The sequence below is a fragment of the Micromys minutus genome (genome assembly GCF_963924665.1).
Source record: "Micromys minutus genome assembly, chromosome: 3".
NCBI classification, from domain to species: Eukaryota; Metazoa; Chordata; class Mammalia; order Rodentia; family Muridae; genus Micromys; species Micromys minutus.
The window spans coordinates 77099788-77114761 of record NC_137972.1 but is presented as its reverse complement, the minus strand read 5'-3'; the positions used below and the strand labels follow the sequence as shown (position 1 = coordinate 77114761).

The window sequence follows — 14974 nt, the reverse complement described above, 5'->3', positions numbered from 1 at the left end:
AGGCAGAGATCTTTATGAGATAGTCATTTCCTCTTCTTGGCATATGTTCAAAAAAGAGATTTTAGAAATTTCTGAGTAATTTGATAATTTCATGGTATCTTTGTTTTGAATAGGGTGTCCTGTGGCCCAGGATAGCCTAGAACTTATTATGAAACCCCCCCCCTCTCACCTTCTAGTGTCCGGACACCAGGTTTGTATAACCATGCCCATATGATAGCTCTATTTTTTTTTTAATTCTCAATTTCATTTAAGTAACAGCCATCCTGATCTTCAGCACCACGAAGTGAATAAAGGCTCCCTTTCTTCACACCCTCACTGGCAATTGTTCTCCCTTGTCCTGTTGACAAGCCATCCTCACTAGCATGAGGGAATCTGTGCACAGTGGTAGAGAATGAAATGGTGCTTTCTCTGACTTTGAAGGATAAGCATGGAAAGAAGATGCACTAAAAGACACAGAATTACAAATATGCAGGATAGAACGAATCCACAGCTCTTACACTCAACACAAAAATTAAGTTCACACAATTACACCAAGCTGTTCCTGTCAACAAAATAAAGTGATACTATATGAGTCAGTAGACATGTCCATCTGCTTAGCTGTGGGGATGACACTGCTACTTCTATCTTATAATGTCACGTTAAAAATTCCAAATGCACACAATAAAACTTGCTGTAAAAATAAAAAGATTGAAGCTGGGAAGATGGCTCAGTGGGTAAGAGTTCTTGCTGTGTAAACGTGAGAGCTTTAGTTTAGATCCTCTACAGCAATGAGAGTAGCCATGTGTAGCTGTATATATACCGGTAATGCCAGTATTGATCCAGGCAAGAAGCAGAGCATGCCAGGGACTTGCTGACAAAGAAATATAACACAGTGAGCTTTGGGTTCAATGAGAAACTTGGTCTCTAAAAAGAAGGTGGCAAAGAAATCGAGAAAGATACCCAGCATTACCCCCTGGCTTTTACATACATGTGAATACATGGAAGCTTACATATAACACACATATGCAAAGAACAGTAATTTGGGAACCACTGCCCTTGTTTGTCTCTTACCACTTGACTGTCAGGTCCCTAGCTACATATGCTAAGGATCTATGTTAGAGTAACATTTTTGTACACTGTGTGAAGGTTGACTTTGTGTTATTCAAATGTTCATTTCTGTACTGGCAAAGAGCTAGGGAGTGTCTGGATTTTGGTATTGTTATTTTTATGGATCATCACCTGCCTTAGTATTTTGTAAACATACAACTCCATCACCTTCTGCTTGGTTTTAAAAAGATCCGATGCCCAATAGCTAGTCAGGAGAGAAAAGGCAAGACTTTGAGGCAAAGATAAGAACTGTGGGAAGAATTCAGAGGCCTGAGATTCACCAGGGAAAAAGAAGCTGGGACTGCCCAACTAAATGAGATGTAACAGGCCACATAACAGATGTGGAATAGACTAGTCAGGCTAATTCACATGAGATGATCTATCTGGGATGCAACCAGATAAGGCTTAAGCCATAATAAATAAGTCTCTGTGTCCTTATTCAGGAGCTGGTGGGTCAGAGACAGTATAGCAATAGATGTGACCTAATACCTCAATTATTCCACCTAGAAACTCTAGAGTTAAATTCTATACTTCCATTTTATACATAAGGGCACTGTAGTTTATAAACCTTGAGTACCTTAACCAGGGTCACTCAGCTAGTCAGTGTCAGGGACAGCCTTGAAACCAGACTGCACTGTGTGACTGGGGGATATATCAGGTCTCTACTATCTTTTCTTAGAGTTCACTCGGCCCACTCAGCTTTGCTGACTTCTCCCGTTCTTCAAGTTTCAGCTCAAATGTCACCTCTCCCAGACTGTGCCATCTTGGGGTAGCATCATTCTTCCTCCTCCTTGAGGCACTCATCGCAGTCTGCAGCTAATTATTTGCTGACCAGCTAACCTGCCCCACTTGGAACAGGAGCCCTGTGCGAGCAGACTCCTCGACTGTCTTGGTCACAGAGATGTCTGTACTGTGTGGAACTCTGGGTACAGTTACCCCTGCTGAATGATCACTAAATAAAATGTTGCTAGTTCTGTTGGGTCACGCTCATGCAGGAGCTAGCTGATGCCTTTCTCATTCCATCCATGCCAATGGACGTGAAGTAGAGATGTAAACGTGTGAGTGTTGGAGCATAGCTTCAGCAACTATCAGAGAACATGAAAGCAAGTCAGACCTTTTCAACAGTGACAAGATGTGTGTCAGGACATTCAGTACACAGTTGAAGCGTAACTACTAAAGGATTTTTACACACCATGTGACTTTTGTGACTGGGTTACCTCATCCAGGTTGACGGCTTCTAGTTCTATCTATTTGCCTAGGAATTTCATGAAGTCATCATTTTAATAGCTGAGTAGTACTCCGTAGTGTAAATGTACCACAATTTCTGTATTCATTCCTCTGTTGAAGGATATCTGGGTTATTTCCAACTTCTGGCTATTATAAATAAGGCTGCTACTAACATGGTGAAACATGTGTCCTTGTTATATGCTGCAAAATCTTTTGGGTATATGACAAGGAATGATATAGCTGGGTCCTCAGGTAGTACTATATCCAGTTTTCTGAGGAACCTCCAGACTGATTTCCAGTGTGTTTGTACCGGCTTACAATCTCACCAGCAATGGAGGAGTGTTCTTCTTTCTCCACATCCTCACAAGCATTTTCTGTCACTTGAGTGTTTGATCTTAGTCATTCTGACTGGTGTGAGGCGAATACTAGCCCAAAAAGTTCTGAAACCAAGAAACAATTCACAGACCTTTTGAAGTTCAAAAAGAAGGAAGGCCAGAAGGTGGTTGCCTCTGTCCTTCTTAGACAGAAGAACTAAACACTCATGGGGGGGGGCGGGTAAAGGGACAAATAGAGGAGCAGGAATTGGAGAAAATATCATCCAGAGACTGCCTCACCTGGGGATCTATCCCATATGCAGCCTCCAAATCCATGCACTATTTCTGCTGCCAAGAAGTGCTTACTGGAAGGAGCCTGATATGAATGTCTCCTCAGAGACTCTGTCAGAGCCATACTGATACAGTTGAGGATGCTTGCAGCTAACTATCAGACTGAACATGGGGACCCCAATGAAGGAGCTAGAGAAAGGACTGAAGCAACTGAAAGGGTTTGCAACCCCATAAGCAGAACAACATTATCAACCAAACAAACCTTTCACAGCTCCCAGAGACTAAAACACCAACCAATGAGTACAAATGGAGAGACCCATCTAGCATCAATGGAAGAAGAGTTCTTCAGTCCAGTGAAGGCTCATTTTTCCCACTGTAAGGCAATGCCAAGTCACTGAGGTTGGAAAGGGTGGCTAGGAGAGGGAGAACCTTCATGAAAACAAGGGAAGAGGGATGGGAGTGGGGGAAAAGGGAATAACACGTAAAATATAAATCCAGAGAATATCCAATAAAAAAAGTATTCTTACAAAGTGTGCATGAACTCTGAATGCTTCGATAATTCAACCTTCCTCCAGAACATTTCAGAGACCTAAAAAAGTATTTCAGTATCCCCCAGGAGTAAAGAGAAATAGGCAGAAGGTCTATCCCTAGGTGACTTATCACAGTGGGTTGAATGCCCCCAAAATCCATTTTCACCCAGACATACAAGATACCATCTTATCTGAAAAGAGGGTTTTGTACATTAAATTGACTAAGAGGGGATGAGACAGGACAAACTGGGTCCTAAACTCAATGACTGATAGCAAAAGACACACAACGTGAATACATAGAGAACACTCTGAAAACATAGAATAAATAAATTAGCTGAGAGAGAGGGAGAGAGAGAGAAAGAGAAGGATGAAGGGAGGAAGAGAGGGAGGAAGGGACAGAGGTGGAGGGAGGGAAGGAGGAGGAGGGAAGGAGGGAGGGAGGGATGGAGGAGTAAACTCTCCCTTGGGACTTTTAAACGGAACCTACCCTGCCAGACTTCATTTGTGGCTTATGGAAATCAGAAGTATCAGAGACTAAATTTATGGTGCATAATGGCAAGCAATCTGTGGCAATTTGCTATGACAGCTGTAAAAATTGAATGCACAAGTACAGTGAGGTATGATGATGTATTACATATAATCTCAAAACTCTGGAATTCAAGATGGTCCTTTCCCACATAGTGAGTTCCAGGCTAACTCGGGCTACATGAGACTCTGCCTCCAAAACAAGAGAGAAAAGCTAATACAGAGAATGTACTTTCATATGATATGTTTTCATAAAACGCTCCCATTCTGTGAGAAGATTTAAAATGTATGGGTGTCACTCCCCTCTTTCCTGCGTTATGATCCATCCCAGTATACAGGAGGCTGAGGCAGAAGGATTACAGTAAATCTGGGGCCACCCTGTGCAGCATAGCTTGAAGCCAGTCTCGAAAACATGTAATACTCCTGGCCTTAAAACAACAATAAAATAAAATTACTTCCCCCATAAGGCTGTGCTCACGATCACCAGGTCACCTGAGACACCCCCTTCTGGCCACCACAAGGGTGACTTCTCTTAGAAAACAACTCCAGAAGTAAGCTTCTGGTCATCATTAGGTTTTGCAGTGTAGGTACCTCTTAGGCCAACTTTAGCCAGGAGCCTGAGGAGAGGCAGGAGGATGTCCCAGTCAGGAGAAGCCGACCTTGCTGTGTCCACCAGGGTCTGCAGAAGGGCTTCGCTGCCACCTTTGCTGATCATATAATAAATCCTCCGGTCTGTGCCTGACAGGAAAACAGGAAACGTGAGATGTCAGTGCTAACACTCCTCCCCAGAGGAAACCTCAGACCTAACAGCTAGAGACAATGCAAAGGTTCATTCATTTCACCACAGAAACCTAAGCTGGCAGGTTCTTGATATGACCTGTCTTCGAGTTGTGCTACCCTCTGAGGGAAGAAGGGCATGCAATATGGTAACTGAAGGGTATTTAGGAATTCTAATATAGTCATATCCTGAAGCTACGGTAAATTGAATAATATTGCAAGTTCTGGGAACCCGTTAAATCTTCCTTTATGTGTACATCTGTATGTAGATGTATATAAATCAACACATCATTATTTACTAAGAAGTCTTTTGCAATAAGCATGAAAAAAGTGCTGTCTGATCTAGAGTCATTTTATTGGAGGTATAATGATTTTCTAATTCTATTCTTTAGCAACTAATAGAAAAGAAACATAGAAACCTCTGTAGGGGCCTCCTAAGAATGCCAAACATAGCATCTGAGGACTCTTGGTCAGAGCAAAGGTGAGGTGTGTGTCTTTCTACCAAAGAATAGGTTTGAATAAGACCTCATTTACTTTTCCGGAGGACAGCTCAAAAATGGTGATTATATATCAATGAGAAAAAGACCCTGTGTGACTAAACCAAGGGAACCAACAGGCATGATAATAGCAATGGAGAAATTATGAGTTTTCCATCCTACTGAAAAGCTAATTGTCTGCTGAAAAGAGAGAATAAAATAAAGAAGGAAAGAAAACTAAAGAGAACAAGATAAAGGAGAGAGAATTAAACAAAGATGGGAGATAGGGCAGGGGGAGCCACATGTATCCAGGAATGGTGACACAGACTTGTAGTCCCAGCCCTTAGAAAGTTTAGGCAGGAAGATTGCTGGTTCCAGGGCATCCTGGATTATAGAGTGAGACCTTGGCTTTTAAAAAAAATTCAGAGCCTGGTCTGCAGATTGAGTTCTGGGACAGCCAGAGCTACAGAGTCTCAACGAACAAACAAAAATATCCATATGGAAATATAAATTCCACGGCTTCATTCTAAACATTTCTACCTATCTCCTGAAGATAGAGACAAGTGATGATATACAAAAAGGAAATTCACTTAAAATAAATTTTATATGCATGAAAGTGGCCTTGCCATTGAAGGACATAAGCATTGGTTCTATTTATTTAAAGATCACACACAGTATGAGGGGAGCCTTGAGGTTTTATGTCTGGCATGCCATACACCCTTAATGTTGTGCTAATATTTTTTAATCCAGTTAGCTCGGGTGACTGGTAGCTACTCAATCCTGCCATCTGATTTCTGAAAAATTAATGACTTGTTGACATTTGAAGTTCACCCACCATTTGAAGTTTTCTCTCCACAAGATATATGTAGGGAAGCTCCAGTATCTGGCTTCTCCTGTGAGACACAAAGGAAGGGAGCCTAGGGAAGGATGGATATGGTTGCTGAGGAGCAACTTTCCCAGATGAAGTCATTTAGCCTTACAGAAGAAAACCATAATACAACCACCCAACATCTCACTGCCTCCTAGGTTTGGGTTCTGTAAGATGACAAGGTGACAAGGCTGAGAAGCTCGAGTACAATTATCCCAGGCTACACGAGCCTTATCAAATCATACCAAGGGGAAAATACTGGCTGGTGGGTCTCTCCTGCACAGGGAAGTTAAATTACAAAAACACCCATCTATACTAATTTCTGAGACAGGCGGGAGCCAGCACTGTGTCCAATCTACAGTATGATTTGATGTGAGCACAGTCTACTCACCAACAGAAAGCAGATCGCCGAGGACCTGCAGGATAGCCAGGATGGATGCTTTATCAGAAGAGTTCTGCAACGATAACACAGACAGGTAGGTATCTTGACAATGAATGCAAGAGGACAGAAGGAGGCTGGTTAGAGATGCAAAGAAGAGGCAGAGTTAGGCTTTGTTGTGCTGAGGTCAAGTCTGTGAAGTGAAAGAATGGACAGAGGAACTCTACTTAAGTAGCAATGAATGAACTCCCTGAGATAGTTTCAGAGATGGCGTCTCTAAAGTATTCAAGAACCCTCTTTGGGGACCAGTCTAATAACATTCATTGTTAAGGTACACACAAACACAAGTATTGATTGACCCAGAGACAACAAACTAAAGGAGTTTTGTGGGCCTCGGTCACAAGGATATCATATATTTAAGTAGCCTTGGATTGTTTTTAATGGCACACACACACACAAACAAAAACAGAAGCCATCAAAATGTTCTGACTCAAATACTGCTTTGTCAAACAAAGATAAGCTTTGATTTTCTCAAGAAAAGTGTGAAGTAGTAGCAGATCGTGTTGTGAAATGATCTTAGAAATGCTTCTAAGTCTCGTCACTGCTTCTTTTTCTTCAGAAGTCTCCATTCACAAGTTGAGAAGACCTGCAAAATTCTGAGGTAACATATTTCATAATTCTGGAAATGCAGCCCAGTCCAGCTCCCCAGAAGTCAGGCCCATGTCTTTGCACTGTAACATTAAGGAGTGGCCATTTTTGTCTTTATTTTGGTAAGTGCACCATTTATGAGTCTTAACATTTTTGTGAGTAAAACGTGCTCCTTCTCCATTTTGATGGCCTCAAGAACTCGTTATTATACATTGGACAAATGCAGGAAACCAAAAACCTTCATAACATTCTCATGATATCTCCAACTTCATTGTTAATTTCAACATAGTACAGAACAGTTGTAGATTCCTGCCCAAGAAATGTTATAGCTTGGTCTGCAATTTGACCCTCTTTGGCAGCTCTTTCCCTGTATTTTAGGCCTGTCAATGCTGACTCACTGTTCTAGTGCATGCTGGGTCCTGTGGTATCTTCAACCCTCCCACAAACCAGATCTGGGATGCTTTCAATCTCTCCATCACTGAGCTCTCAATTTTTGACAAAGCAGTCACTCTGACATCAATATGTAATCTTCCTTCTTATCTCATCATCACTAGCCATTAGTAACTTTAAAAATAGCACCCATCAGAGGGTTGTTCCAGTGGAAATAAAGTATTTTTAGCAGAATCCAAAAGAACTTTGGGTGATCCATAAAGTTCACTAATACCTAATACCTTCCAGAAAGTTATGTTTCAAAACACCTAACAGGAATAATTTTCTCCAGCAGAAAATTCCAGAGGCTATTAAGAAATATTTAGGTAGATATCTTAATGCCATATTTTTCTAAATCAAAACTAAAGCCCTAAAAATTAAAACGGACAAAATTAGATAAACTTTCTGGGACCCCCCAGTACTTAACACATACACCTACTATCAACAAAAAAAAAAAAAAAAAAAAAAAAAAAAAAAAAAAAAAAAAAAAAAAAGAACCCCACTAGGAATACTGTGATATCTCTTTCTGGACACTTTAACCTAAAAAAAAATCTGTACATGGCTCTCATCATATTAATTCATGTATTACACCCCAAATTTCAAGTTCACATCACCCTCTAGCAATTTCCAGTTATGTATAAGCACAATGTCAGTACCCTTCTCTACTCAAAGCTGGGAACAAGAAGCAATGATCTTTTCTGACGTAGGTCTATCATTTGGGGATTTGAAGAACTTCAAACCTTTGCATCTAGATCAAGAGATTATTTGCAGTAGAAAAAAAAGAGATGTGCACAGGATTCTTTCTCTGGTTCAGATTGACAATTATGGGTCAACCTCAATTTTTCCATGAAGAGAGAAGGGAAAAGTTATGTGTGAGACTGTGCAAATGCTGTAGAACTTAAAATGCTAGACTCATTACGTGATTGCAAGAAAAGAGAAAATAAAAAAGGAAATGAAGAGGTGAGGACAAAGACTGGGAAAAACTAATAAGGGGGAAGCTGACGGAAGGGAAATAAAGGGTCCTACTTTCATTTCCTTCCATTCAATTATTCATACATCCATCCCACAGACATTTATTGGCTGTCATCTATGTTCCAGCCACCAACTAGGCAGTGAGGATACTTATTGATCAAAATGCAATCTGCCATCACAGGCTCTGGGCCCCAGCTGGCAGACAGTCAGACCTGGGAATGTTAACGCCTGTGGCAAAAGTAAACACTGGTGCTGGGAGAAAAGGAAAGAGGCATTTAACCCAGTCATGTCCATTACTTAAAAGTCACAGAAGCCAAATGAAGAAGTGACAGTGGGACATTCTAGCCATGCTTTAACCTTTTGTTCCCAGAGAGAAGCATGGCAGCATGGTGACATTAGCACGTGAATCTGCATTCTTTCTGTGTGACCAATTTAATACAGCAGATGGCATAGGGAATTTTAAATTACTTGTGGACAAAAGCTTTGTCTTATTTTGTCTCTGTATTCCCACCTCCTGAGGTAATAGGCAACCTGTTTTATTGTTTTTAATGTTTTGTTGAATTAATTTCTCCAGCTAAAAGATTGTCTGCTTTGTTACAGGGCCCACAGATACTCCCTGAGAATCTCTTGTATGTTTCTATTGTATTTTCCAGTAGGGAAGTAGCTGGCCATATGCTGTATATTAAATCACCAGACCCAAGTTACTTTGACCTGTGGCTAACAATGTAGGCTGCACACAAATGAGCCACCGCTCTATAGATTCCTTAATGAGAGCCCTTATTTGTAGCACTACAGAGATGACATGGTGGTTAAAATACCAGAACAATGCTCTTGGCAGAGGACCCAAGTTTGATTCCCAGCAACTACACAGTGGTTCACAACGATCTATAATTCCAGTCCCAAGTGATCTCATATTCCTATATGGTCACCATGGACACAGCAAGGTTGTGATGCACTATGTCTATAAAGGCAAAACACCGAACACATAAAATAAATAAATGACAAGTTTTAATTGCTTCAAAGGAACAATCTAATACTAAGGGAGGATACTGGTCCCTCTTCTCCAGCACAGAGCTGGGACTTTGGCCAACCTTCCAAGCCTTTTCGAAGTTAGCACAACTGGTTTAGAAGTAGATATCAGTCCTGGGTCTGGGTAAAGAAAACCTGAATGGAAGTCAGCTAGAAGGTTCTAAAACTGATTTTCTTCAGAAAACAAGGAAACTTCTTATTTTTGGATGTTGTAGGAAAACAGTATCTTGAATCCTAGGTGACATTGTTAAGCCAGCAAATCAACCCTACAGAACCACTTGCCTGTGGACTTTGAGATAAGAAAATATAGCAAATACCCTCACTTATAGAAGTGTCTTAAAGTTGGAGAGTCTGCTGCTGAATTCAACTGTGACCCCTAAAAAAAAGAATTTACACCTTTCTACGCATCCTTCCCAAGCACAGTGTTCTTAATAGAAAAAAAAAAAATTGATTTTACAGACATGCTGTAGGTCCACCCAGAGACTCCAGATTTGACAAAGAAACAAAGGAGACAATCCGTTCCTATAGACATTAAGCTGACAACTCTCTCACACAGTGCTCAACCAGAATACACCAGCGTTGTTTTTCTTTAAGTAAAAATTGTGGCGATCAGTGGAGAGAGAAATGCCCCCACAAACTCTCAACTGGCATTAATTTATGCATTGCTATATTTACCAATAAATATTTTACATTATTTAGAAGAATAGCACAAAGCTGTTATCTCACCCACAGTAATAATAAATGAGCAATTAAAGAAGGCAGGATGTGATGTGCAGTGATTTTCCTTTAATGATTCCCTTTAAATGAATCATTGAGTAATCCCCTGTCAGTTAAGACTTTCCAATAAAAAATGGATCTGCCAAGCTTTCAGGGAGAGACAAACAGTGTCTTTCAGAGACTGCAGTTTTGAATTGTGATTTTTCTCATAGACTGTTTTGAATGTATGGCCTCTTTGCCTTCTAATTCTCTATATCTCCCTCTTATGTTCCTCTTCCTGCCTCAAAATCATGGTAATAAAAATAAGATCTTTCATATCAGTATCATAAAGGAGCATTTCCAGTCCTTTTCGGGATTCTGGATCAGAACCTGTCAACTACATAGAGCCAATGAGTGTGCCCAAGTGCATCATGGGTACCTGTGCCTTCAGGGATTTGTTCATCCTGATGCCACTGATCAGCATCAATTATCCTCTCTCTTCCAATCATATTTCAGTTTACAGCTTAGGTCCTCCTTCTGTATAATTTCCTCAGCTATCTTACCTTCTTAGTACTCACTATCCACAACTGTCAAAAGTCTGAACACAAAAGGTACTGAATCTAATCAAGGGGCAAGATACTTTGTTCACAAGAATTATGGTACAATTGGTACCCACTCAAGTGGGGCAAAGCTTGACCTCACAAGAAACAAATTCATTTTCTGTGCAGTACTTTTCTCAACGACATTTTATACCTACCCTTCTTAGAATGTTTAGTTAAAAAGTTATTGTTTACCTTCTGTCTGGTTATGTATGCTGGCTTAATACTGACTCTAAAACTCAGTGGCTTCAGACAGTGGTCTTTTATCATATCTTTTGATCTAGAAAACTGAAACAAAACTTTGTTAGGAGTTTCTTCTGCTTCCTTTGGTGGTAACTGGGGTCAGAAGGAGGTCAGCAGGCATACTGGCCAAATGTCTTAAACCATGGCAAACTAATCTGGAGATCTGGGCTCACCTACAACTATTGACATATATGTTCTTTTTAGCAGCAGAATCTTAAGTATCTTGAATGTCTGGCATGGCATCTGATTTTTCCCTAGGGATAGCCTTGTAGGAGAATTAGCTTGGAGTCTCAAGGCTCCTTTTGGCATTGTCCCAGCAATCAAACGTGTCAGGCTTACTATACCCTATCAGTTAATTTGTCTATGATATGGTCCCATAGCCAAATAGATGGTCCTAGATGACTTCTCGAGTAAGAACGTGAAACATTTTCAGAAACTTTCAATCATCCCGACTTCGTATGGGCGCTAGACTAAGAACTCTGACTCAATTCTTTTGGCATTCATAGGACCTACAATGGGGTCTTGCACAGAGAAGCATTTGGGAAGCTATAAAATGAGATCAGATGGGAGATGTGGTACTGAATGAAATGAGAAGATATAAAAATGGATGGGGTTGTCTAAAGTGGAACAGGGTGTGTTAGAGCAAGGTGAAATGAAATTGATGAGATGGAATTGAGCAGGACAATGTAGAAACACAATATGAAATCTGCTATGGCCTTGCTGTCCTGTTTTCCTCAATCCTGAAATTTTCCTAAATGCATGTTGCAGCATGAGCAGTGTTACAGTACTATGCAGAGTGTACAACGTGAACATGCTAGAAGAATCTTCTGCTACTGAGTTCCACCCCAGCCCAAAGATGTACTTACAAGGCAGGTTCACTTTTGCCCAGTTTCTGTTACCTCTGTAAAACTCAATTCCATATTCACAGCATTTCCTAAGAATGTTTCCTAAATCATTAATGCTATTGAGTTAGTATATCAGATAAAAAAAAATACCTGGTTACAATAAATACTCAATAAATCATCAGTGTGCACATGTGTGTGGGTAGACATGGGGGAGAAAAGGTGAATAATCTAAAAATAGGTTGGAGGTCATTAGGGATACAGGCTCCTGAGTCAGTTTTCCATCTGGGTCATGATGTTCCCGACTTAGCAAAATGCTCATAAGAAGAACAGAGAGGAAATAAATGTGCATCTAGAAAGAGTGAGATCACCTTCTCTGGCAAAAACAATCAGGAATCCCAAGCTTTGTCAACAACTCCCAGAGCGTTTGTTGTCACTCAGTGGATGAAGTCTCCCAGCCCTAATGCTAATCACTGCAGTAATCAACAGCATCATATCCCTGAAAGGTTCTCTGATTTCTTTTAAATGGCATTCACTAGAATGCCAGCTCTGTCTCTATTCTAGGCAGGCTGTGATGTCTCTCCAAGACACAGTTGACAAATTGCAGCATGAAGTGTGCAGGTTAGAATTCAAGAGGACTGAAAAGAAGTACCAAACAATTTCCAGCACTTTTAGGCAGGTTCCAAACACGACAAGTAAATAATGCCTCATGGTGCCTGCAGCCCAGACCTTACCACCAACATTGAGGAAAGGAGTCAGCATCACCTTGCTTCAGCCAGAAGCTGCCATTTATTGCTCTGATGCTCCCTGGCTCTGCTACCTATAAAACACATACTAAAAGCATCCAAGACAGGAGATTCAACTATACTCTAAAAAAGCCACTGAATCAATCACATCTTAGGAACCTTCATCCTAAAGACATTAAGAAGTTGTCCCCTTTCTGAATCCTATAACCAGGTACTTTCCCCACCCCAGGATTAACAATTATTATTATTATTATTATTATTATTGTTATTATTATTATTATTAATCATCATTATCATTATCATTATTATCATTATTATCTTTCTCCTCCTCTTTCTTCTCCTTTTCCTCCTCCTCTTCTTCTTCTATACACTGCAAAATTGCACTAGCTTCCCATTACTCCCAGCTTCATGTCTGGACTGTTTGGGTTTTTTTTTTTTTTTTTTTTTGGAGGGATTGTGAGATATGACAAATGTCTTCAAGATTTCTCCTTCTCTATGATATTGGAGTGTGTGATCACCAATATCAGTGAAAAAGAGTGATCTTACCAGTAACAACTGGCAAGTCCACAGATTATGGACGTCTACATAATTTCTTGGCAGCACCATAAACCATGAACATCCACAGGGCTTCCGGCAGCGGCATGGAACACAGAACTCATTATGGGCCCTGATGGCAGCATAGACCATGAACCTCAATATGCCTTTTGGATGCAGCATGGATTGCTAACATCCATCATCATAGGCTCTTGTGGTAGTACCGACCACAGACATCAGCATGGTCTCCTTCAGTACACACATCCTGATCACAGACAGCAACATGAACCCCAGTGGTATCATGAACCATGAGCATTCACATAGCCCACAGTGGCAGCAGGGAACACAGATAGCAGCATGGCCTCTGGCAGCCACACAGATCATAGATGTCTTCCAAGGAGTTTCATCCACAAAAATGAGGCATCATTCATCTCAAATGTCTTCTTGTTGCTCAGAACTGGGGTGGCTGAGGTTCTGAGAAGTATATTCAAGGACAAAAACCTGTACAAGCTCCAGGTTGCTGCATACAACCCTACCAACCCAGATGACCTAAAGTAGAGTTGTGACTCCGGAAAGTACAGTCTTGGCAGCTATGATATAAAGTCAATTGCCAGGCTTGACAAAGACCCAAAGATGATCCTTTGAGGTCAACTTGACTGGACTTAGGATCTCTAGGAGACTCAACTCTTGGGTGTGGGGTGGCTCACAGTTGAGAACAAAAGACATAGATGGCTCCTGTGACAGTCTTTCTTCTTTAAGAAGCCTTTCTCGGGCATTTTATCACAGCAGCAAAAGATAACAAATACACACATGAGTTCAACTTCTTAGTGGTCTGCATTTCAGATTCTCTTCTTTCAGGGATACTGGGCCAACATGAGTACTCTATAAACTTATAGGGAATGGCCATCCTATAGGGAATGGCCATCCTTAAGTCCCAGTATCAAGGGCTATCTTCAGAGACATTGAATACAATTTAGATTTACAAAATAGGCATTTTCTGCAGATGAATTCTGTAGCTGGTTCAGTGGTTGAATGCTCTTGTGAAAGCAAAAGGACATGAGTTCAGATTCCAGCACCTATGCAAAAGCCCATGTGTGACATCATACATGCCTGTAACTTCAATACTGCGGGAGACAGGGATAATAGCATTGCTAACAGTTGGTAGACACCAGTTTAGCTACAGGTTCAGTGAGAGACCATGTCATACAGAAAGATGGAGACTGATACACTGAAACTCCAAGTGTTCTCCTGCTGACCTCTGCAACTGTACACAGAGGCACAAACCTTGAAACACATGGCTCATACCATACTCTCATGTGCAGAGAAAGAGAGGGAGAGAGAGAGAAGAGGAAGAAGAAGAGGAGGAGGAGGAGGAGGAGGAGGAGGAGGAGGAGGCGGAGGAGGAGGAGGAGGAGGAGGAGGAGGAGGAGAAGGAGAAGGAGAAGGAGAAGGAGAAGAAGAAGAAGAAGAAGAAGAAGAAGAAGAAGAAGAAGAAGAAGAAGAAGAAGAAGAAGAAGAAGAAGAAGAAGAAGAAGAAGAAGAAGAAGAAGAAGAGACCCCGCCCCCGGCATACCACACATTCTACACTATGACAGTGTCATTTGTGTGTCTATTATTTCAGGGATCATTTACATTTTAGCCTCAAAACAAAATTCTTATTCTTCATTTGTCTGTGTCTATTCCACTTTTAGTGATGAGAAAATTGAGCCCAACAAAACCCGAATAATGTGCTCATAAATAAAGAGAAACTTTCTCCATATTTT

At 40.9% G+C, this 14974-nt stretch overlaps 1 protein-coding gene across 4 annotated transcripts in view; it reads right to left on the bottom strand.

Moving 5' to 3' along the window:
* The window catches only part of AGBL1 (AGBL carboxypeptidase 1), an 889014-nt gene that overhangs the window by 821526 nt on the left and 52514 nt on the right, over positions 1-14974 (bottom strand). For all 4 annotated transcript variants that reach the window (XM_080914790.1, XM_080914793.1, XM_080914791.1 and 1 more), the window contains exons 2-3: positions 6486-6549; positions 4565-4711 (exon numbers count right to left, since the gene is read on the bottom strand). In XM_080914790.1, the coding sequence (XP_080770916.1) occupies positions 4565-4711; positions 6486-6549 (211 nt within the window). The remainder of the gene's footprint in view (positions 1-4564; positions 4712-6485; positions 6550-14974) is intronic.